Source organism: Emydura macquarii, unplaced genomic scaffold (genome assembly GCF_026122565.2).
Source record: "Emydura macquarii macquarii isolate MOO-44397 ecotype Brisbane River unplaced genomic scaffold, CSIRO-AGI_Emac_v2 contig_3517, whole genome shotgun sequence".
Taxonomy (NCBI): domain Eukaryota; kingdom Metazoa; phylum Chordata; order Testudines; family Chelidae; genus Emydura; species Emydura macquarii.
The window spans coordinates 10,698,657-10,724,838 of NW_027133654.1; the positions used below are offsets into that span (position 1 = coordinate 10,698,657).

At 38.5% G+C, this 26,182-nt stretch overlaps 1 protein-coding gene across 16 annotated transcripts in view; it reads right to left on the reverse strand.

The window, feature by feature from the left end:
- The window catches only part of AFDN (afadin, adherens junction formation factor), a 213,548-nt gene that overhangs the window by 144,549 nt on the left and 42,817 nt on the right, over positions 1 to 26,182 (reverse strand). For all 16 annotated transcript variants that reach the window (XM_067535945.1, XM_067535932.1, XM_067535930.1 and 13 more), the window contains exon 2: positions 5,502 to 5,697. In XM_067535945.1, coding sequence (XP_067392046.1) covers positions 5,502 to 5,697 — 196 coding nt within the window. The remainder of the gene's footprint in view (positions 1 to 5,501; positions 5,698 to 26,182) is intronic.

Genomic DNA, 26,182 nt, shown 5'->3' on the forward strand with positions numbered 1-26,182 from the left:
TCCACTCTGCTGGACTGCTAGTGCCTGCTCATATCTCACAAGATCCCACATGTGAGGAGAACACCAGGTGACCCTGCCATCACACCATCGTGATTGGCTGGCGTTGACCTTTGCTTCTATATGGAGGAAGGGGAGGAAGAAGGAGGAGAGAAACAGCAGGGGGTTTTGTGATCTGCCACAGCCACACAGTACTGCAGAACTCAGAACTCTCCTGCTTTACGAAAAATACAGTTGTCCAGTAGTAAAGGGGAAAAGATTGTATTTCTCAGAGTGGAAAATTGAGTGTTGGGGTAATTATTAAAATTTTCAGAAGTTAGGGGGTACTTGCTACTTAAAAGGTTGAGAAACACTGCTTTAGACAACTGTTGTGGGGGTCACTAAGAGGGAATGGCTTACTGCAGGAGACGCAGGACTTGAAACCCTAAGACTAGGGCATGCCCCACTCCCAGGCGAGGGCTATTCCTAACTTAACTATCAACTATTAACAACTACTTAACTAACAAAGAACAAAATAATCAACAACTACTGAAGAAGCACTTGTGAAGCAAGTAGAGCAGTTCCAGCAACTGTCACAGGCGAAAAGAAGGAACTGAGGCGGCGCATGTTATACCACGGCATATGCACGGGACGCCAGTGGGTGCTGGAGCCAGCCCTACGGGTCCTGGTGAAGGGAAAAAAAATTCCAGTAGCTGTACACAGAGGTGCACACATGCGTAGAATGGAACTGACATAAGCAAGCCCTCGAAGAAGAATGAATAGTTTCATTAAGAAATTGACTGAAACCGACCCAGATCAACAAGGGGCCCAGAGAGACAACACAAGCTACAATGACTCACAAATTGTCTCTCAACAGAGGAAAGCTCTGGCTAGGGCAGTTGTGAATTCAGGATGACCCTGCCGGGAGAACAAAGGACAGATATGTTCAGCAGGGAATAAAATGTGGGCTCTGAAAGAAGCACATAGTTCTCACCTGGAACTAAAGGACACAGATTCCATCACAGCTTAGCTGACTGCACTTGCTTGACCAAGACCGACTATGCTGTAACTTCTCTCTTTGCTAACCTTAAGCACTAACAAAGCTGTGTTCCAGTGACTAATAAATTTTACTCTGTTTTGAAAATGCTGTTTGGAGTGTCACTGCAAATACCAGCGGGGGTGCTTTGGTCTGAAGAGTGTACAAATCTCTACCAGGAGTCTACCTCATGGTAGACTCTCTGAGCAGAGCTCACCATGTAAACCAGGAATAGGGGCCCCAGTAGCTGAGTTTAGGAGGTGATGAGGCTGGATAGCCAACCCTGAAGGAAAAGTGAGTCCGTCTTGGGAGCGAGGCACACTAAAGGGGTTACTCCAAGAGATCCTGTGGATCTGTGATAGTGCCAACAAAAATTTTTTGAGATGCTTAGTAAAAAGCCAAGCATTTATTAAAAACCTGTGCTCATGAACAACTTTTTTAAACCCTTACAACTCATCCAAATCAAAACATTTCAGTGCACCACCAAAAAGCACATCTCCCTAAAAAATTTCAAGTTTCTACCCCAAACCACACATGTGATTTCAACTGTGGAAAAACTAGACGGAGAAGTTTTACTCTTTTTATACTCCGATGGTTGGACTGGATTTCGCTCATGTTTTCAAAAACCAGATATGGAAAGTTTCAGCCTGGAATAGAAGAGTTAGAAAATTTAGGAGCTGAAACATTTAAGTAACATAAAAGCACCACTGTCTACGTTAAATCCAGTAATTTTCTAGAAGTGCTTCAGGTACTGCTACTCCCCTGAATCTTCCTCCTAGGTTTTTAAATGGCTTTACAACAGGGTGGATAAAATTTGACTTCTTTGAAAAAATTTTCGAGGGGGGGGGGGGCGGCGCGCGCGGCGGAGGAAGAGAGAAGACACTGGCAAAGTCATCACAGCTTTGAGACCTGGCCTCAGACTCGAGGAGACACCAACACGGATCATCCACTGCCCACATGGGTGGTTTCATCCTCCTATTTTATCCTCTCCCTGAGCTCTGATTGGCTCAGTTCTCAAATTATGATTATTTATGACTGCACCCATCTGGGAAATTCTCTGTCCAACTCAGGGAAGACAGTAATCTGACTCATGAGTACCAGCCCTTGCTTCTGGATGGTTTTGGGCACTTCAAGTGAATGGCCTCCATCTGTCTCCTTGCATGTATACACTGACAGAGATACAAACAGAAATCCATTAATTTCTCAACTGCCTCCCTCTCGGTTTCTAAAATAAATAAATATTGCAGGGCTAATACAAAAGCAAAACTCTCAGATTGCTGTTTTTTTATTTTTCTGGGGATAGGGTATGGCTGGGGAGTTATGTAACAAGGGAGAAAGAGTAGACTGTGCAACCAGACAAGAGAAATACTGGGGTCAAGGCAGGACACTGTGGGAAGAAGAGAGACCAACATTCTTCGGAGGGCAGCCTCTAGTACTGATTTCAACACCTGGGAACAGGAAGAAAAAAACTGCCATGGCTGCAGCTCATAATAAAGACCCTATCTGGGAATCTTTCCAAGAAATTCCTATACTTCGGGGTAAAAAAAAAAACAAAAAAAAACAACAACCATGTGCCAAATGTAAACAACGCAACAAAAAGATACAAGGCCTGGCTGTCAGAATGAAATACTATGAAAAAAGCTCCTCAGAACGCAACAACTTTGAAGACTATTATATCGACATGTCTGAACAATCTGGATCAGCTGGTTAATAAACATACTTTGCACCATTCTTATGGATTGCCTACCATGTCTTACTATCCTAGTAAATAACATAACAACTGTGTTGGTCCCAGGATATTAGAGAGACAAGGTGGGTGAGGTAGTATTTTTTAGTGGACCAGCTTCAGGTGTAGCTCAAAATCTTCTCTCTTTTACCTGCAGAAACTGATTTAATAAAAGACATTACTTCACCCACCTTGTGTCTCCAACTTAAATTACTGTCAAATGTGTGTTTTGGGGTGCTTATGAATTTCAAAATGTTTCTGTTCAAAATATAATTGGTATGTATGTTTGTTGTGAGCCCAATTATCAATTATATTTTTCTGTTATTGCTGGACTTTCTGAAATGCTTTCCATTGCTCAGTATAATCAAACATCTTCAGTAAAGATTTCCTGTTTAAAAATTAAAATTTTATTAGGGATTTATGAATTTTAACATTTAGAAAAAGTTTTTCTTTTCCCAAGCTATTTGGTACATTGCTAGAAACAAAGGTTTAAATAGATTTAGATCACCATTATTATTTATTAATTTTTTCCCTATAAAAATGGGTTTAGAATAAATCATCATTACATAGTGGTACAAACCAGCTGCAGGAGGAGTTTTTTCTATTTACAATCCCCTTCTAAAAAAAAAAAAGCAGTGCACTAAGTAATGAATGAGTGTGACTTTTTTACCTTTTTGTTTCAGGGTCCAGCTTAAACATAAGAAGCTACGAACATGCATCATATGCAATGTTTACAAATTCAGACACACCTGCTGGTACCAACAGCGCTGCAACTAAACACACATCACAGTGAATTACCTTATTAAAAAAAAGCCTTCATCGTCATCCACTAAAATCATGGATGATTTCATAACCTGGACCAGCAAATTCCAGCAATATTGCTCAGTTCATTTATGCAACAAATTCTTCCTTTCAGCTTATTCAGAACTAACATTTAATTGATGAGATTCAATCATTATGACCAGGCTGCACTCCACCCAGCAATGCAAAAAGCACTGATGGTAAATTTGTTAATCTGAGTCTTGATGGATGGAGCAATATACGATCTGTGCTTGTGTGACAACAGAAGATGGGGTTATCTATTTCACAGAAACAACTGATATATCAGGAAATGCTTAAAAGAAGTAAAAAAAGCAAAAAAGCAGTAAAAGCTATATCAAACAGTGAACAAAAATTCAAGCGTCAAGTGTGTTGCTGTGTCACAGACAATGATGCAAATGTAGCAAAGATGAGGAGAAAACTAGAAGACAATGAAAGGAATCTGAAACATGGGTGCCATGTTCACATGATGCATCTTTTACCCAAAGACTTAAGTACAACTCGAGGAATAAAAGAAAAGGTTGCTGAAATTGTAAAACTACTTCTGTAACAGCCACTTTGCTTCAAGCTTTGCTGAAAAGTGCAGGAGGATCCAACATAATTATCCCCCAAGATGTACACTGGAATTCAGTGGTTGACTTTTTTTGAGCTACTAAGAACTGACCTATTTTGATGACAATGTGTGAAGAAAATCATGACAAAATAGATGGAGCTATCACACCCAAAGCAGTCAACATCAATGCTGAATAAACTAAAATCTATTTCCATAAAAAACATTCCGAGGCTGACCTGAAATAATCAGTTTAATTCACTGACTACAGTTAATCCTTCTGTTCCTTTAATAAATCATTTATTTGTAAACGTGAAATATGTCTTGATAAGAGAAGTTTACATAACCAAAACATTTAAGGCTGCTGTGTTTAATAAAAATAAAATTGTATATGCTGTTGTGTGTTTATTAAATTCCAGTTACCATCCTAATACAGCTTGATATAAATCATGAGCAGAAAGTTAATTATCTAGTAAATAAGCAGTATTAGTCACCATTTTCTAACATACTTAAAATATACAATTAACATGAATCTAAAAATATTAAGCTATGCAACAGCTTATATAAACATATACAGTTATAGTGTTCCCTCCTAGGTGGCAAAAAGGTGTACCAAATCTAGTGTAAAGGCTCTATTTAGATGTTAATCAACATGTTTTAATAGTTATATCAATCAATAAGAATGCACCTTTCTTTAAAAAGGAACTGAAGTACAAATGGAAAAGTTGATTAAAACGGATTTAAAAAGAGGATTTCCACTTAGTGATTTGAATCACTGATTTAAATTGCCTTGATTAAACCAATCCATCCAGTTTTACAATCAACCTTTCTCTATTTAAAAAAAGTTTTCCTCTTGATAGGTGAAAGAGGCACAACAGGGGAAACTAAATGAATATACAACTGAAAAAGAAAAACTGACTATACACCAAATGCTAACAAATGCACCAACAAACATTATCCCCTCTAATCTTTCAGTCACTGTAAACTTAGATGCTACTTATAAGAGCAGGTTAAAAAACAACCCATTCTGACAGAAATATGTTTTTTAACATGACAGTGATCTTTAACTATAGCTGTGCTGAATACTCCATCTAAGTTAGCTTGGTTGTTTTTGAATGAAGGATTTGTATTTAGAAATGAATATTCCCACACTGTTATCACCCAACTACCGGATAACACGTATAACATTTTCACAAAAGATCATAATATAATCACAATTTACACAAATTGTATCCATGTTATAGCCCCTTGTATTTTGAAATACTACCACCACCAGCTAAGAACCTTTTGCAGTTATATATTTAAGTGACAAAGAAACTGAAGTATATTTAACATCTTTCTGTATTCTTTTAACAAAATAAAATAGGAACAAGACCCAGACAGCATATACTAACCTCCACTGACGTGCACTTCATAAAGTGAGTATTTAGGGGACGACAACATTCGCATGTCTGGCCGAAATTTCTCTGCAAGGGTTTCTATTACATCTTGTGTTGTGGCAGTGCTAGAAACACGAATACATTTTGTAGCAAAGTTTCCAGCTGCTTTGTCTTGAAAATAAAATCTCATTACTCCATGAAACTCCAGATCCTGTAATGAAATAAGAAGTGAATGTAATTCTGATTTTTTTCTTGGAAAAAGGGGGCTGGAGGAAATTATTCCAACCATACACCATTGATTTATGTCTGTATAATTTACTAAATTTCCTGAAGTATTCTGAACACACTACATTTCGTTAACCAGAGGAAAGTAAAGTTGGAAAAGCCTAGGATATTCTATCAATGCAAGTGTTTATTTTTAAATACTCCATAGTGTTAGGAATGGTCTTCTGAGCAAGACACCCAAGAATCATCAGTTTTAACTGAAGAAGAATTAACTCAGCCCTTCATCCATCCAGAGTAGACAGATGAATAGACAGTTTACTCAGTAACATGCTCTTTTAAATGAGATCTTAAATACCAAGATCCTGTCTGTTTTGTATGGACATTAAATATCCCAATGCATTTTCATCACCATTTGTTCCCTGGTGTCCTTGTCCAAAATTTCTGGGATGTTGTTGTCTAAAGTTCTGAGTCAAGAGCCAGTTTATATCCTCCTGAATATTAATCAATTTAATAGAACTGTTGAGTGCACCTTTAGTGTGCAGAGAATTAACAGTAGGTGACCACCAAGACAAACCTAAATGGAGCATTAAACCTCTGTAATAAACTGAGTGGAGCTTCCACTGACACCTTGTTAGAAGCAGAACAGGCATAATCTTGGTAATATTTTCCCTAAACCAGAGATACTGAAATACACATGAACATTGTTTTTACTCTAAGGTGTTAGTGGCAGAGAACGTGTTATACTCTAGCCCTGTAAAAGACAATACTTAAGCCAACAAGGTGTATATGTACCAGTTTTATTGCAAACACTATTCTTCCCATAGCACGTCTCCTTGCTCTCCTCTCCCCCCTTCATTAAATAGACTAAGGTTCTTCAGGTAGGAACCCACCTTCATCTGTCTGTAAAGAACCAGGCACATTTAACACATTACAGAAATTAACAGAAGTACAGTGACTCATAGACCATAAGGTCAGAAGAGACCATTATGATCATCTAGTCTGACCTCCTACACAACGCAGGCCACACAACTTCACCCACCCACTCCTGTAATAGACCCCTAACCTAAGACTGAGTTATTGAAGTCCTCAAATAATGATTTAAAGACTTCAAGGTCAAGAGAATCCACAAGCAAGTGATCGGCGCCTCATACTACAGAGGAAGGCAAAACACCCCCAGGGCCTATGCCAATCTGCCCTGAGGGAAAATTCCTTCCCCAGCCCAAATATGGCGATCAGTTAAACCCTGAGCATGTGGGTAAGACTCACCAGACAGTCAGGAAGAATTCTCTGTAGTAACTCAGAATCCACCCCATCTAACATCCCTTCACAGGCCATTGAGCATATTTACCGCTAGTAGTCAAAGATCAGTCAACTGCCAAATTAGGCTGTCCCATCATACCATCCCTTCCATAAACTTATCAAGCTCAGTCTTGAGGCCAGTTAGGTTTCTTGCCGCCACTGCTCCCCTTGGAAGGCTGTTCCAGAACTTCACTCCCCTGATAGAAACCTCCATCTAATTTCAAGTTTAAACTTCCTGATGGCCAGTTTATATCCATTTGTTCTTGTGTCCACATTGGCACTGAACTTAAATAATTCCTCTCATCCTTGGTATTTATCCCACTGATATATTTATAGAGAGCAATCATATCTCCCCTCAACCTTCTTTTGGTTAGGCTAAACAAACCAAGCTCTTTGAGTCTCCTCCCATAAGGCAAGTAGCCCTTCTCTGCACCTGTTCCAGTTTTGAATTCATCTTTCTTAAACATGGGAGACCAGACCTGCACACAGTATTCCAGATGAGGTCTGACCAATGCCTTATATAACGGTACTAACACCTCCCTATCTCTACTGGAAATACCTCGCCTGATGCATCCTATGACTGCATTAGCTTTTTTCATGGCCACATCACATTGGCGGCTCAGTCATCCTGTGATCAACCAATACGCCCAGGTCCTTCTCTTCCTCTGTCACTTCCAACTGATGCGTCCCCAGCTTATAGCAAAAGTTCTTGTTATTAGTCCTTAAGTGCATGACCTTGCACTTTCCACTGTTAAATTTAATCCTATTTCTATTACTCCAGTTTACATGGTCATCCAGATCTTGTTGTATGATAGCCTGGTCTTTCTCTGTATTAGCAATACCTCCCAACTTTATATCATTTGCAAACTTTATTAGCATACTCCCACTTTGTGCGCCAAGGTCAGTAATAAAAAGGTTAAATAAGATTGGTCCCAAGACCAATCCCTGAGGAACTCCATTAGTAACCTCCCTCCAGCCTGACAGTTCACCTTTCAATATGACTCACTGTAGTCTCCCTGTCCCTTTAACCAGTTCCTTATCCACCTTCCAATTTTCATATAAATCCCCATCTTTTCCAATTTAATAATTCCCCACGTGGAATCATATCAAATGCCTTACAGAAAACTGGGTAAATTAGATCCATTGCATCCCCTTTGTCTAAAAAAATGTTATCTTCTCAAAAAAAGAGATCATGTTGGTCTGGCATGATCTACCTGTTGTAAAGCCATGTTGTATTTTATCCCAATTACCGTTAACCTCAATGTCTTTACTACTTTCTCTTTCAAAAATTTTCCAACACTTTGCATACTACTGAGGTCAAACTAACGACTAACTGTAATTACCCGGATCGCTTTTTTCCCCTTTCTTAAAAATAGGAACTATGTTACCAATTCTCCAGTCATTCAATACAACCCAAGTTTACAGATTCATTAAAAATCCTTGTTAACGGGCTTGCAATTTCACGTGCCAGTTTCTTTAATATCTTTGGATAGAGTTTATCTGGCCCACCCAATTTAGTCCCATTAAGCACTTCGAGTTTGGCTTCTACCTCGGATGTGGTAATTTCTACCTCCATATCCTCAAACCCATTAGTCCCCCTTGCCACTATCCCTAGGCTCTTCATTAGCCTCATTAAAAACTGAGGAAAAATATTTGTTTAGATATTGGGCCATGCCTAGATTATCCTTAACCTCCATCCAATTCTCAGTGCTTAGTGGTCCCATTTTTTTCTTGGTTTTCTTCCTGTTTATATGGCTATAGAACCTTTTAGCATCTGTTTTAATTCCCTTTGCAAGGTCCAACTCCACTAGGCTTTTGGCCTTTCTCACTTTGTCTCTACATGTTCTGACCTCCAAGAGATACCTTTCCTTGCTGCTTCCTCCCATCTTCCACTCCTTGTAGGTTTTCTGCTTTCTCTAAATAACCTGTTTGAGATACTTGCTCATCCAGCTTGGTCTACATCCTTCGCCTATGAATTTTTTTCCACTTCCTTGGGATGCAGGCTTCAGATAGTTCCTGCAACTCTGACCTGAAATAATTCTAAGCCTCCTCCACCTGCCTTTAGATCCATGAGTTCTTCAGTCCAGTCCACTTCCTAATTAATTCCCTTAATTTTTTTAAAGTTAGCCCTTTTGAAATCAAAGACCTATTTTTGTTTATCCTTCCATTTAGTTGACTGAATTAGCTCATGGTCGCTCGAACCAAGGTTGTCCCCTACAACCAGTTCTTCTACGAGATCCTCACCACTCACCCATACCAAATGTAAAATGGCATCCCCTCTTGTTGGTTCAGCACCTATTTGATGAAGGAATCTGTCAGCTATCACATCTAGGAAAATCTGAACCCTATTATTATTAGCACTAATCTTCCAGTCTATATCTAGGAAATTAAAATCTCCCATAATCACGCAGTTCCCAGTAGTATTTACCTCATTAAAAACATTAAGGAGGTCTCTATCTATATCCAAATCGGATCCCGGTGGTCTGTACCATACCTCAAGCACTATCCCAGAGGAAGCTCTAGTAGTTTTCTTCCCCACTGTGATTTTTGCCCAGATAGACACTCTCTTATCCATTGCATCACTTCTAATTTCTTTACAGTCTACTTCATCATTGATATATAATACTACTCCACCACCTTTGGCTTTATATCTGTCTTTCATAAACAGCACATACCCTTCAATACTTGTATACCAGTCGTGACTACTATTCCACCATGTTTCTGTTATCCCTATAACATCTGGTTTCACTTCCTGCACCAGTAGCTCTAGTTCCTCAATTTTGTTACCCCGGTTCCTCACATTGGTATACAAACATTTTAATTTTTGCGGTTTGGCGTCGCTCATATTCCTTACAAGATTCACCACAGTCATTCTACCGCCAGTATCCCCTACTAGACTGGCATCTACACCACCTTTCCTCTTCGTGTCCATTCTCCTACCCACTGCTATACTCTTTCCTATTTCATTTTCCTCCCTCTCAATATCAAAATCAGGCATGGAGATCATCTAGGCATCTCCCAACCATCTCCCCCAAATTCCTAGTTTAAAGCTCTCAATCAGTTGTGCCAACCTCCATCCTAGAAGTCTATTTTCCTGTTCAGGTGAAGTCCATCCCAAGAAAACAGTCCTCTGTCCGTGAAATGCCTCCCAGTGACCATACATCCCAAAGCCCTCCTTATAGCACCACTGCCTGAGCCATCTGTTAATCATCATAATCTTGTCATGCCTTTGTTGTCCTCTTCTAGGGACAGGCAGAATCCCACTGAAGATCGCCCGAGCCTCCATTTCCTTAAGAGTCTTCCCCAGGCTGGCATAGCCTCCCTTGATTTGTTCCAATGAGAAATCTAGCCGTATCATTTGTTCTCACAAAGGACAATCAGTGGATTCTTTCCCGCTCCTGTTAGGATCCTCTCCAGCCTCAGGTCCACATCTCGTATCCTAGCACCAGGCAGATAACACACCATCCTGCTCTCTGGATCAACTCTGGTTACAGGCCTGTCTGTTCTTCTCAGGAGGGAGTCCCCAATCACGTAGACCTGCCTGGTTACTTCTTTATTAGAGATGCACTCTAGGCTAGGTATTCTGTATAAGTAGACAGAATATTATGGTAATGTTATCTAAAGCAAAACAGGAAAGCTTTTGAAGGGGAAGCACTTTAAAGCACCATATTAATTACAATGTAAAAAGGCAGACTTAAAAGGAGAAAAATGGCAGCCCACATTAAAGGAGAGAAGCAGATTAAAACTAAAGGACCCCATCAGCCTACCCATGCATATACACTGGTTTGATAGGATTCCTCTTGAAATACATTTTCCTCTTCCATTATACTAGACTAAAAGTGTAACAGTAAGTGAAAATAGCTGCCACAAAAGGTTGTTTTATTCTTAAAATCAGCAGGATTTTTTTTCATATCCATTTATCTGAGAAAAGCATTGGCTCCAAAGGTGTTAATTCCTGTGCAGACTTTCGGTCTGTGCATTAAGGGTCTCCTCTCCTATTCAGGTTTATCTTTCCAGTTCAAATTTAATCTCTTCCCCTAAATTCTGGGAATTTCAATTTTCTATGCAATGTAAAAGCTTACAGAACTTTTTATTTTCACAATTTGTCATAAAAATCAATGGACACACAGACATCTAATGTGAGTTTTAAACTTGCATTATGTTTTTATTTCCTTCTATTCATATTCATTCACCTAAATTTTAGATTTTGCAGTGCCGTGTAGATGTGCCAGACAATTTCATGAAAAAAAGTTGCAAAGACACTCTAATCAGACCAATTACAATTCTCCAGAAAAATGACCAGTATGTATGTACATGCAGGTACAAATGACCAAAAAAAATTTTTTTTTAAAGGGAGGGATGCAGTATGCCACATTTCCCAGACAAATTTCACTTGGCTACTATGTATTGCTTTATTTGAGAATTCTTATTAATGTGGGCCTTATTCTTTTCAGCAAGATTTCATTGACTATTATGCTCTATTTCTAAATATAAATGCACCATTCTTTGGTAGGAAATGTGGACAACTGAACAGTTTACAATCTAGGACTTAAATTCACTGATCCCAAATTAACAGCAAGTTCCAGAAAGCACTCTTGCCATCAATACAGTAGATCCCCTTAGCAAGAGTCAGGTAAGGACATGCATCAGCAAGAATCTGAACGTACATTGACATTTAGCTGGAAATTTATTTTTTAGTTTTGGATACTACAGAAGACAGTAGTAAGCCACTAAATTCAACTGATAGCAAGGGGGATAAAAAAGTTAAGTAGTTCGTGATTAGCTGTTTGAATGTAAAGGATGCTTAATTTTCCCCAGCCTTCACTCTTTAATAAATAATATGGATTACAAATTGAAAGTCAAATTACTAACTGTCTAACATGGGTTTTATTTTGGGTGTGTGTGAAAGATGGGGGAATGGATGAAGTGTCCTGGGAGCTTTTGTCCCTAAAGCCACCCTCTACTAAGGCATCTGAGAAGAACCCTTAATACTCTTTCACTGTAGCAGTAGGGTTGACAGGAAGAATCAGCCCAATACCACTCTGGAGGACAGCCTCTCCCAAAATAACTGCCAACTGGTGTGTATGAAGGAAGGAATGGTTAGAAGTGAGGGAAAAAAATATGTTCTCTGTTATACAAGGGGCAAAGTACATGTGTTTGGCTGAATTCCTCATTAACTGAAGCACATTAGAAAAGATGTGAAGACAGAACAGATACCACTGATCCTACACCTTTATACTCAGCAGCAATGGAGGGAGCAATCATCCCAATGACACACTAAAATCTGCTTAGTGGAGCTACAAAGGCTGACTGCACTACAAAGTTAAGTTGACTTTAGTTATGTCAACATATGGCCACCGCTATAATTAAACCACTGTTGCATGTCCACACTACGCCCCTTGTCTCGGAAGAATGCATCTACAGTAGCAGCTCTTGCGTCAAAACAGTGAGCAATGCACCCCGGATAGGTATCACATTGTGCAACTGGCCGCAGGGTGTTTTGGGAAGGGTTTGTAATGCCTCATGGGGGCAGGTTCACAGTTACGCAGATTTCTCAATCTGATCGTTCCAAGGCATCTTAACTAGGTTTCCGGCTACTTTTCAACTGCCCTTGTAACCTGCAAGCCAGTCATTTCTGTCAAAGCATGGATCCTACACTGCTCTTCGGTATTGTGTTGTGAACACAAGGCTATAAGAGGAGCTGCAGGAAGGGGATTATTCGACTGAGGGAGGCCTTGAAGGAGCATTTTAACACTGAGCCACAGTAATGAACTCAACTTGGCATTGTTTGTTTGCACTGTGCTACGAACCTTGTAACGATTGCTGTGTGCCCCCGAAAAGTAACACATTTTAAATCACTTTTTAAAGTAGCACTCGGTAATTTGTCCAAACTGACACTGCTGAACAGTAACACAAGAAGCCAAAAGAAATTTGAGTGTGGGCGGTAAGAGGGAGGGGAGAGAGTGAGAGTGTGCATGTGAGAGAGGGTGTTGGCACGCTGTCTCTTTAAGCAGAGCACTCACCAGCCTGAACATTTGTTCAGACAGCAGCTGACAGCAACCACTCCTGAGCCAGAGGCTGGTGTATAATCACCCCACCCCACCTCCACCCCCACCCCCACACACACACCAGCTGGGCGGAGACTAGGTACAACTGCAGATCAGACTGGGACACCTTAACATCAGCCTCCCGCCCCCAGCTCAGCACAGCAGATCAGGGAGCTCCCGACCCAGAGCAGTCTGACTTCTCTTGAGTGAGGCTGCACTGATCTTAGCCCTGCAACCAGCCCTGCCTGTGGGGAGCTGGCATGCTCAGCTGGGCAGTTTTGTGAGCTCTCCACATGGCACAAAACAGGAAGAGCAATTCCAAAACTTCCTAGGGCTTTGAAAGGGGAGGGGCACATGCCTGTTACCTGGCCACAGTGTAGTTCAAAACAATGACCAGAACACTAACTGTGGGATACCTCCTGAAGGCCACTTAAAGAGATGTAAGCAAGGACCCTATGTTGCTCTAATTTCTTTGTAAAAAGCTCCATGTCTCTTGTTGAGGTGGTTTTATGATGTCAATGTAACAGGAGAGTTAAATTGGCAGGAAGAGCATTGCAGAGCATACACCTCCACTGTTTTGTCAACAAAAGCTACCTGGTCTACACTATAGAATTAGATCGATGTAAGGCAACTTACGTCAACCTAACTCTGTAAGCATCTACACTAAAACATAGCTCCCTCCGATGTAACACACCCACTACATTGACTTCATAATTCCCGCTCCACGAGAGGTGCAGCATTTAGGCTGGTGTAGTTAGGTCAACGCATTGTCAGGGTAGACCATTGCTGCCTTTCAAAAACTATCCCACAATGCCCCACATTAGCATTTAAATCAGTGCAAGTGTTCCTGGTGAGAACGCGCACTGCCCACACAAGGAGCGTAGTGTGGATGTGTAAAATCAATTAAATGACTGAAGAGGCTGTATGTAGACATAACTGAGATCAATTTAATTTTGTAGTGTAGATTTGCCCCCCGTTTCCTTGAGAGTGGAGAGAGTTTCTGGTAGCACATCTTCATTAGGAAAAAAGATGTATTCTTACCTAGTTTTACCTAAAATGTGATAAGAGATAAAAACCTAGTGAAGACACAGACAGAGCTTGTAGTTTTTGCATGAGTTAGCATATCAAGGTAAGCCCTAGGCTCCAACACTAACTCATCCTGCTAATGTGTGAAAATGACAAACTGCCTAGTTTTCCTAGGATTTTGACTTACGTTAATTAACAAAAGTTACTAACTTGAGGTAAGAACACACCTTTTTTCCTAATGAAGACAAAGCCTGTGAGACAAACAGACTAGGAGGGGTCCCCAAGAGCTCCTAAAAGAATGCAAGTTGGTTCTGTTCTGTTCCTGTAACTTTCAAGAGAAATGCAATCTAGCTTAGTTTGTACTGAAGCATATGTTTGGATGAGACTAAGGCTTGGTCTACACTACCACTTAGGTCAGTATAACTTATGTCACTCAGGTGTGTGAATAAGCCATCCCTTTGAGTGACACAGACTAAGAACTGGTGTGGACAGTGCTATGTTGGCAGGAGATCTTCACTTGTCGACATAGCTACCACCTCTCACAAACAGGATTTATTATGCTGACAGGAGAGCTCTAGCCACAATTAAACATTCACAGCTGGCCCAGATCAGCTGACTCAGACTCAAGGGGCTCGGCTGCAGGGCTGTAAAATTGCTGGGTAGACATACAGGCTCAGGCTGGAGCCCAAGCTCTGGGACCCTGCAAGGGGGAGGATCCCAGAGCCTGGGCTCCAGCCTGAGCCCAAATGTCCATACAGCAATTTTTAGTTCCACACCTCAAGCCCTGCAAGCCAAATCAGCTGAACTAGGCCAATCATGGTTATGCCATTAGTCATTTATTCCAGTGTAGACGTACTCAGAGAGCGCAGGTGTATCTCAGACGGATTTCCTGTTTCACTGCTAAAAATACTTTCCTTTTCCAAATTTTAGAGGAAGTATGCAACTATAAAATTATGTAAGTTGCAAGCATTCACAGTGCTTAGCTAGAGATAATAAGATATAGTACTACAGATAAAGCAAAGCAAGCTGTCTGCAACACTGTTCCTTCAGAGATTTGCAGAGAATTCTGGATTATACATTAATATGTCAGTGCTCTATGGTCAATTAGAGAGAGCACTTATCACTACCATCCTATTTTCCCCTTAAATTTTCATAGAAATCATAGAAATGTAGGCCTGGAAGGGACCTTGAGAAGTCATCAAGTCCAACCCCCTTTGCTGAGGCAGAACCAAGTAAACTTAGACCACCCCTGAAAGGTATTTGTCCTATCTGTTCTTAAAATCCTCCAGTGACGGGGATTCCACAATCTCCCTTGGAAGCCTATTCCACTGCTTACCTAGCCTTACAGTTAGAAAGCTTTTCCTAATATCAAACCTGAATCTCCCTTGATGAAGATTAAGCCCATTACTTCTTGTCCTATCTTCAGTGGACATGGAGAATAATTGATCTCAGTCCTCTTTATAAACAGCCCTTAACATATCTGAAGGCTTAACAGGTCCCCCATCATTCTTCTTTTCTCAAGACTAACCATGCACAGTTTTTTAAACCTTTCCGCATAGGTCAGGTTTTCTAAACCCTTTATCATTTTAGTTGCTCTCCTCTGGATTCTCTCCAGTTTATTTATTTTATATATATATATATTTACTAAAGTGTGGCACTCAGAATTGACACAGTACTCCAGCTGAGGTCTCACCAGTGCTGAGCAGATCCGGACAAATACCTCCCATGTCTTACACAGGATACTCCTGTTAATATAGCCCAAAATAATATTAGCCTTTTTAAACAACTTCATCACATTGTTGACTCATTCAATTTGTGTTCTACAACCCTCAGATCTTCAGCAGTACTATCATCTTGCCAGTTATTCCTCATTTTGTAGCTATGCTTTTGATTTTTCCTTCTTAGGTGTAGTACTTTGCACTTGTCTTTATTGAATTCCATCTTGCGGATTTCAGGCCAATTATCCAACTTGTCAAGGTCATTTTGTATTCTAATCTCGTCCTTCAACGTACTTGCAACCCTCCCATCTTGGTGTCATGCACAAAATATTATATACTTACTCTCCCCACTCTATTATCCATATTATAAGTGAACATATTGAATAGTACTGGGACCCAAGACTGACCCCTGGAGGACCCCACTAGATATACCCTCCCTCTGACATCAATTAATTGACAACTACACTCAGCAGTCTTTCAACCAGTTGTGCATCCACCTTATAGTAATTTCATCTAGACCCCCATTTCCTTAATTTGCTTATGAGAATGCTATGTGGGACAGTGTCAAATGCCTTTTTTTTTTTTTTTTTTTTTTATAATAAAGAAAGAAAATCAAGATGCATTGACTCTTCTCCTCAACCCTATCTACAAGGCCAGTAACCCTGTTAAAGGAAGCTGGGTTGGTTCGGCATGATTTCTTCTTGATAAATCCATGCTGGCTATTCCTTAGAACCCTATTACCCTCTAGGTGCTTACAAACTTGATTGTTAAACAATCTGTTCCAGCATCTTTCCAGGTACCAAAGTTAGGTGACTAGTCTGCAATTCCTCAGGTCCTCCTTGTTCCTCTTTCAAAAGTAGGCACCATGTTCTTGAAGATATTTGCTAACTGTTCCAAGATTACTTCAGCCAATTCCTTAAGAACTCTAGGATGATTTCATCCAGCCCTGCCATCTTGAACACTTCTAACTTATCTAAATATTTTTTAACTTGTTCTTTCCCTATTTTGGTTTGCTGTCCCTTTCCACCTTGTTAATATTAAATGTCTTGTGTATCTGATCACCATTAACTTTATTAGTGAAGACTGATGCAAAATATGAATTAAACACCTCAGACTTTTTGATGTCCTCAGTTATTAGCTCTCCTTCCCTGCTAAGTAGAGTATCTACAAATCATCTCTCTCTCACTCCTAATGTATTTAAAGAACCTCTTCTTACTGCCTTTTATGTCCCTTGCTACTTGTAACTCATTTTGTGCCTCAGCCTTTCTGATTGTGTGTCTATATACTTGTTCTGGCTTTCTGTAGTCCTCCTTAACAATTCGTCCATGTTTCCACTTTTCGTAGGATTCCTTTTTGATTTTCAGGTCATTAAAGAGGTCTTCATGGACCCATATTGTCTCTTACTATTCTTTTCTTCACATCAAGATGGAGGCCAAAAATAATACTGTTCCCTTGAGAAACTTCCAGCTCTCCTCCATCCCCTAAACTTTCCTCCCAGGGGACCTCACCCACCAGCTCTCTGAGCTAGCCAAAGTCAGCTTTACTGCAATTCATCATCCCCACTCTGCTGCTCACTCTCTCTTTCCCCAGAATCACAAACTCTATTAGTTCATGATCACTTCTGCTCAAATTGCCTTCCACCTTCAGATTCACAACCAATTCCTCCATTAGTCACAGTCAAGTCTAAAATGGCTGTCCCCTGGTAACAGACGCCATTTTCTGAAACAAAAAGTTGACCACAATACATTTCAGCAACATATTTGAAATTATGTTTTGCCATAGTACCTCAAAACAGATGTCCACGCAGTAAGTCTCCCATTACTACTAGTCCCATAACTCAGATATCTGCCATTTATTCTAGAAATGCCTAATCCATCTTCTTTTCATTTAGTTGTCTATAGCAGACCCCCTACTGCGATGTCACCCCCATTCTTTTTCCACTATTTCAGTCTCTCCCACCTCTCCCGTGTGTGCTTTCCCACATGCCAAGATGGCAGAAAAAGACCAGTCAGCACAACTGCATCTATGCTGTCACACATTAACAACTCCTCAACAACAATGGTAAGGGCAGCATAAAACTAACTAGAATGGTATTATTTTAATATGTTTCAAGCTGTTCCTATGGGCACTGCTAGGAGGAAGTATTCCTGTACAGGAGCACACGTGTGGGTATTTGAAGAAAATGTTTCTACAGCAGTCTTCCCACTTCAGGGAAAACCAAAGAGTGAAAGAATGAGACGGGGAGGAGACCCTGGGATGTCAGTGCTTCTGTACTATATTTATGTCCCCAGAATGTACATACTAAAAGGTGCATTTAGTATTCGTGCCATGCGCACCTCTGTCCACAGAACAGGCAGCAATCCCTTAACTTTCACCCCACCATACCAATTCTCTACTGGAGAACCCATTTTTAGAAATAAGTATAGATTAGTCTCCAAACTCAGTAATATCTGAAGTTTTTCCTGGCTGGGATGATTTAGCTGGGATTGGGTCCTGCTTTGAGCAGGGGATTTTGACTAGATGACCTCCTGAGGTCCCTTCCAACCCCAATCTTCTATGATTCTGCTGACACTGTCAACTGGAGTGATAGCACTTGGTAATATGGACTCATTTTTAGAAGCAGAAGAATCAATTAATCTTACATAGGTCAATAAGCAAAGATGGTAAAACACTGAATCACTCCTAATTAATGCTAAATTGCGAGTAAAAGAGGTGAAAGTCTCCAAATACTATTAGTAACGCCCTGAACACTCATGCATCCCACAATTCAAACCTTTAAAAAAGTATTGTTTTTATGGAAGAAACTGAGCACTTCATTTTATTATATATAACACTTTTCATAAATTCAAAATGCTTTACAGATTTTTCAATGATATAGTATGTATGTATGTATGTATGTATATATAATGTTGGTTTACAACTTTTCTTCCAAGAGGAATTAGAGAATGTTTCCTATTTGGAGCCATTCATTTAGCTGACGTATTGTATACTAGAAACAAAGTTAGTTCATTAAACTTCTCCTGTAGCAATGCTTTAGATGGAGAAATAAATAGAAATGATGAATCAGATGTGTATATGGTAACTTTAAAAAAGTTAATTTGCCAAGAGACAAAAGTAGTGTATCATATTGTTCAGCGTATATAGTGAGTAATTTATGGCCTCTTCCACAGATACTCTTGGATATTGAGTTATGCCTTCAAAACAAATACAACTGATTGTCACAAAAATTTCACTTGTGATTAACTGCACTGAACTTTAATCAGTTTATTTGTACCACCTAAACAGTTTAAACTGGCTTACTTTAAACCACTGCAACCCCATACACAATGGACAAAAGAATTTTGCTTTTCCAATAAAGCCAAAATCTGATTTTAAGTATGGCATACATTAAGTACTAATTATCCTCCTTTATGAAGCAGAATAAAACATAGTAATTTGCACAAAATGTTTTACTAACCTCTCCCAAAAAAAGGTTCAAAATTCCACCATAATTTTAACAAAACAATGAAGACATGAATAATGTGAACATAAATGTTGGGGATTTGCAGTTTCCAAGTAAAAATCAAAATAAAGCATATGTCCCCTGTAATGAGCACAAAAGGGTAGGTAACATTAGGCTGCCAAATTTCTTCCTGCTTCCTGTATAATAATGTGACTAACTGATCAATATTGTCTCACACTGCCAATCAGACCTGCCTATCACCACATCCAAAACAATTTCACAGTTTCATTTATGACTTGTTTACTGAAAATTAAAGCAGCAGTAAATACCATGTGCCACAGGAGAAAGTAATTTTTAAAATGTCAATATCTTTATATAGATAAAAGCATGTACAAGTGTCAACAAGAAGGTCATACACAAGCTAGCTACACCACAACAGACAAAAGATTCCAAAATAAAATGACACCTCATGAAAAGCTTTTAAAAATACCTTGTTTTACAACAATTCTGATTGTGCGTCAATGTGTTACTATGGGTATTTGCATGAAAACAGCATCTCCTACTTTAGTCTTCAGTCTTTTCACATCAAATAATTGTGACTTCAAGTAGATAAATAGGAAATAATTAAGCTTTTAAAATATGCATACATGTATATGAATGTATCAAGAATCTCCAGTAGCCATACAAATCACGTTAGCTGTAAATAAAGGAAGGTAACTAAACATGGGACATGGGTTAAATTCTTTCTAATACACAACATTTTTCCTGTGTTTTCTATGAGGAATGAATAAACTGTTTTTAATTTAACCTCACATTTTCTTGACCTTTAATATAGCTCTGGATCCCAGTTATTTATTGTCACACACTGCTAAGTCTTACTTTCAGCAGAAAGGTGAGCGGTACTTTAGGGGACAGCCAATGGCAATCCAGATGTCAAAGAGATCCTACCCAAAAAACTGCAAGACAGACTATAGGTCAACATGGGATGAATATGACACACACAAATTCAGCTAGCTATGATATATGTTCAATATATTCTCCTACTTGAAAACCCGTTGGGAAAAAGGTCCTTGATGGTCTTTTAATTTCCACAGGAAAATATAGGCAAATAGCAAGAAGAAAAGATTCAAGGAGAGAACAGTGCTAATAAACTTCTGCACTCTGAAGCAGGAAGTGAAAGGAGTCTAAACATGATACAGTGGTCTGTGCAGACAAGAGAACCTAGACTTCCCAAAAAGTGGAACAAAAAAGATTCGTGCAGACAGACTGATTGTACTCAGCAGTGCATGTCCATATCTGTGGATGCTCATGTTTGAGAAAACAGAGCGCTCCATTCCAGCAACTGATGTGATAAGGATGTTATCTTTTCTCAACAACTAGACCAGGATAGTGAACAAGGAGACTGGAGTTCATCATTCCAAGGAGCCAAGGGAATGAATGGGGAACAGGCCTATTTTTATTTTAAATGTTTTCTTTCACATTTTAATTACAAAACAATAATGGTATTATTAAATGACATCTGAACTAAGATTAACACATACAAGACCCAATTTTGGACAAAGTTGTATTCCTTTAAAGCATAGCATATATGGGTTTCCTTTTAGGAGACTGCCACTGGAATCTGGCTGAAAGGCCCCTGACGGAACATACTTTTGGCATCAGCCTTGGCTAGCAGAGTTGTTGGTTTTTGGTTTTGGCCCCGTAAGTGATGAAGTATTTTCTAGCCCCAATTGCAGTAGTAAGCATTTTTACTTCCCAATATCCTTCAGACAACAGGTAATCATGCAAGTATTACTGCAATGACAGCATTAATCCCAACTCTATCTGTTATCTATCTGTTCTCCTCCTTCTGGCTCTGCAGAGATCTAAACAGGACAGAACTCAAAGCCAGACTTCTAATCTCTGATGGTATTCAAATAAATACACAAATATTTTCTCCAAATACACTGCAAACTTAATATAAATACCATCATCAAAAACTTTTGAACGTTGAGTGACAATTAGTCTTAATTAATTTAAAATTAATACATATTAATTTCAGGACACACCATACATACAAAACCAGGCATAACAATAGAACTCCAACTGGAGACATTGCTGGGAAAACTCATGGAATGCCTGCACTATAACTGACCTGTAGAAAAATGCTTGATAAATTCCATTGGAATCTGTCCCTCCCTCTCTCCATAACCACAAATATGCATTGATTCAGTCATCTGTTAGTCAACCATTGACAACATAAAGGAAAAGGGAGTAATCCTTACAAGATTTTAAAACTAAAGATGTTTAGCCATCATGCGAGTCAGCATTTATGTCTGAATCATGCATAAAACAGCAAGCAGCTACATCAGACTTTAAAGACAGGCTAGATTTCAGTGTACACCGTCGCTGCACTCAAGTATTTAAATATCCTAATTGGACTGGAAAAGACAGAGATGGTACTATTAGTGTTAGTTTCATTAAACTGCCTTCCATCTACACCTGCATGATTTTTGCCTACCTACAACATTCAGCCAACTTTTTAAAAACTATGCAGCTTTAGGATCAAGTTAACCTTTTGAACAGTTAGCAGTCTCAAAATGTGACTATAAAAGTTCTTACATAGATCTTTCTGAACCCACTCACATGGTTCAAAATATTCAACAGTTGCATGAAAAAAAACCAAGGCAGAGTGATTTTAAAACAAAGTAAATCACTATTTTTAATCATAATTTTAAAAGGACAATAACTTTATTTAAAATAGAATTGTAGTAATTTCTCTCTCTCTTTTTCTTTTCCCCCCGTTTCCTAAAGTACATTCTTTTTGGTTAGTATCAAGGGCAAAACATTTTGGTCATCTATTTGATGTATTAAAAGTGTAGTTATCTATCTACCAGTTCTTTCTGAGGAGACACTGTTAACCTCCTTCCCCTGCAAAAGGCTGATATGTAGTAAAACTAAAAATGTAACAAGCTATTTCTGCAATATTGACATAAAAATAGCCAAGTTATTAAAGAGAAGACCAATTATCTCCACAAAGCTGATTTGCTCCAAAACTGTTCTTTATCATTTACATCACAATAATCACTCCGAGCATATAATGGAAACATACCATGTTCTAGATTTTATCAATACAAAAATATTCTGCAGTAATTACCAAAATGAAAGAAGTAACACTACCACAGACTTTCCTAAGGGTCTGTACTGCACCGTATTTGTGGGCAGACATGGTCACCAAACACACATCACAATAGATTTTGACTTACTCCTCCATAGCCACACGCGCATATCATGTTATAAAAAGTGGTAATGCCTTTTAAACAACATGAAGATTACCTTGACTACAGTGTGAGCAAAGATAGACATGTTAATTGGTCCTGGTTAACTTTAGTATTTAACATTTTTTAGTTAAAAAACATTCACATTTCCTTCACAATGCATTTTTGAAGTATAGACAAGCCCCTATGGGGAAAATTTCTGCCAAGCCCAAACAGGCCTGACAATGGGGGAGCCCCAAGAGTCTGTGGCAGGAGAAAATCCTTCCACAGATCACGAATATAGTCACAGGACTGCAGCAGCAAAAGGCCCCACAACTTTCCTTCCCTCAGCCCAAGTGCCTGGACAGTTCCATCCTAAAAACCATAGTGCAATGCTCAAACAGCTGAGTGAAAAGATTAATGCCATTGTGCAAACGAACTGGATGGAAGACTCAAAAAGGTAGAAACTGTATGGTGCCAAAGGAAGAGATGCAAAGTCAGATACATAAAACACCCACTTCTCTAAACTAAATGATTTTCTTTTTTCATCTATCCTCCTTTCCTCTTTTGTTCTTGGATGTCTGGTCACCAAATATATACCACAATAGAACATAACTGGCTCCCTCACAGCCACACGTAAGATAAGAACTAAAATATACAGAAGGAGGTGGTATTTTTTAAATAGTCATTTTTCTGAAAAGAACTGCACTTTACAAGAACCATTTCTGCTAGTTAGATCTACAGAGGCAGAATCTAGCTCCACTGAAGTCAGTGAGGACATGGTCTACATGGACACAGAGTTTACCTATATAAAAATTCAACTCTGGGACTGGCATATAAGAGTTTGTCTACTCAAAGTTGCACCAGTTTAACTGAAGCTGTGTTCTTAATTCACTTTTGTTATATCAGAGCTCCTGGACAATGGTGTATGAATACTGAGGTGTTTTGATTGTAACTAGGGTCCTGGAAGATAAAAAAGTAATAAACCAATTTAACGGAAACAATTAAAAAGAACAGCTATTCTTCTAAAACAGATTTGATTACCCCTATTAACGCATAAACATTAAATGCAGCTTTTTATTCATGCAGTTCATAAGTGTTATCACTAACAGAAACTGCATACAACACTGATATGAAATAATTACACACATGTAATCTTCCAAGTGTCTATACCTTTTCATGTAACATTTACAATGCAGTAAAACAAGTGTAGCTATTTTAAAGGTACACTTTATTTGTCTTCTCTTCCTCCTCTGTGGAGAACTGATTAGTTGCTCTGTAGGAAAGCTTGCAACATTTAGCACAACAGAATGTAAATTATTGTAATTAAATAAGCATTCATGAGTTCTCTATAAAGCAATCGACAGTGAAGTTACACATTCAATTTCATCTCAGTTTAAAAGCAGTATAAAACTTTACTGGGGTTCTTAATTCCAGGTTCATAACAGAACTGCATAAACTAATTAATTTGTCAAAGATTTCTTATGATTGCTAACACCGTTCAAGCTTCACAATCATTAGTGACACTGGACATATACCTCACATTATATTAAGAATTTATTTCATGATAATACTTTGGCATAAATATTTGTATACAACAGTCAGTAATCACCATCATATTAAGTAACTGAAAATCAAACAGTTTTTGGTTTGAAATTAGTTATTTTTTGAAAATAAGTGTTATATAAGTTACAGCTGAACAAACATCTTCAAACAGAAAATTTCACGACATCAGAAGCAAACAGCACAATAATACAAGATATATTGCCTATTAAACAGAGTACTATATGGGATCTCTTCCATTATTCTCACAGGATTATACCTAACGTTTCTTGACACTCTTCATAAGCAGAGTGTTTTCTATTTCATATCCCTTTAAATCCACTTTATAAAATTATTCTTCCTGATTAAAATTCTTCCTTAAAATATCAAAAGGCATTTACCTTTAAAAAAAAAAAAAAAAAAAAGTGATCCAAGAGAACTACAGACAGACAAAATTCTTTAGCCAAGTCTAGGGGCACTATGGCACATGGTCAGTTTTCACCTTGCATTTTTTGGTGATGTCGCCCATTTAGAAATCAGTCCACAAATATCTGAATTATCTTCCTTGAACAAACAAACAATATTTAATAATGTTTAAACATATAAGGCACTGTATCTTAAGTCAATTGAGGTAATCCTGTTTTAATCAAAGACGGTTTGTTGTAACACGCACAATGATGCATCAATAAAGATGTACTGAACATAAAGATTGACTGCCACCTAGGGGTTGCTCTTCATAAACTACAGTTTTTTCAATAGCAGCAAATCAAAAAACAATAGAGCTTCAACTTCATACTTGTGATAGGAAAAACAGCCTACTACAGGCAAGTGCACAGTGATTACATCTCAGAGTGCACAGCAGAGAAAATTGATTATAGCAGGCAAAAGCATAAAAACGTTGTTTAGAAATCTAGATCTAATCAATTTTTAAATATGAAGTCGTTCTTATTCTGTTCATATGATCAAAAATCTTATCTCAACCAAGTTATTACAGCAGGCACATATCTAGTTATATTTTTGATTGAAAAAACAAAAACAAAAAATACAATACATCGTATGCAATATCCTTTAAAGATAATGATTAGATTAAAGTTAGATTCTGAAGACCTGAGTTAGGAAATCAAAACCCCTGGAGTCAGTATGGAGGCTAAACATACTAAATCAGAGTTACATAAACTTGATGCCTAGATGCCAGTGTGATTGCACAATAGACAGGACAAAAAAGGAAGCAGAAAAGACAAGGAAAATATATAGTTAAGTGGGAAAATAAAGTTTATTCAAACCAATAAGATATTCCTTCAAACCATGGAAATGATGCTAACAGAAAGCAACATACCACAACAGGGTAAAATGCAAGGTGTAAATTAAGAGAAAAAACAAACAAATTCTTTAACTTTATCGGAGATAGAAAGCCTACTAAACAGATCACTTGCTCTCCAGGTCAATGAGTAAAAAGAACATTCAAAGAAGAGTATAATCATTACAGAGAAAAGTTAGACAACTACTACTTCTTTGAATCAAGTCATCACAGAGGGTGATAGAAAGATACCCAGTACAGATGCTACACTTTGCAGCGACGACAGACAGACGGTATTGTCACTAAGCTTGAGGTGTCAGGAAAGTGGTACTGGAACATCAAAAGGGTATGTCTCAAGCAGATCATAAAAGGGAAACTGGCAGAGAAAGCAAAAATTAATTTTGGTACTAAAAATTTGGTCTCTCTTTTGCACTACTGCTTGTCATTCACTTGAAGAGCTGTAACCCTGGTACTCCAAGATATATATATATTTTTTTAAATGAGCAGCACAAGTTAAAATTACATTCTATAAGCATTTGATTAAACATCCCAATAGTAAATCAGAACAAGAAAAGAAATGTCTCGACAACTTGCGTAATGTTTCTGAATCATTTTAATGTCCAACATCTCTCTGAAAAGTCGCCAACTGCTGTCCATTTCACATCTGTTGAATATGCAGCTTTCATCACCACAAAACTTTCACTCTATTTACAAAACCTGAGTGACAAACCAGATTTCTACTTTTTGATGTACCTTGTGTATTTCTGAAGAATTAAAGTACTGTAGTGATGTTTATATTTTTCTTGGCAATTTCATTTTAAGGCTCTATTTTAGTTGCTTACATTTTTTTTCAAACCAACCATC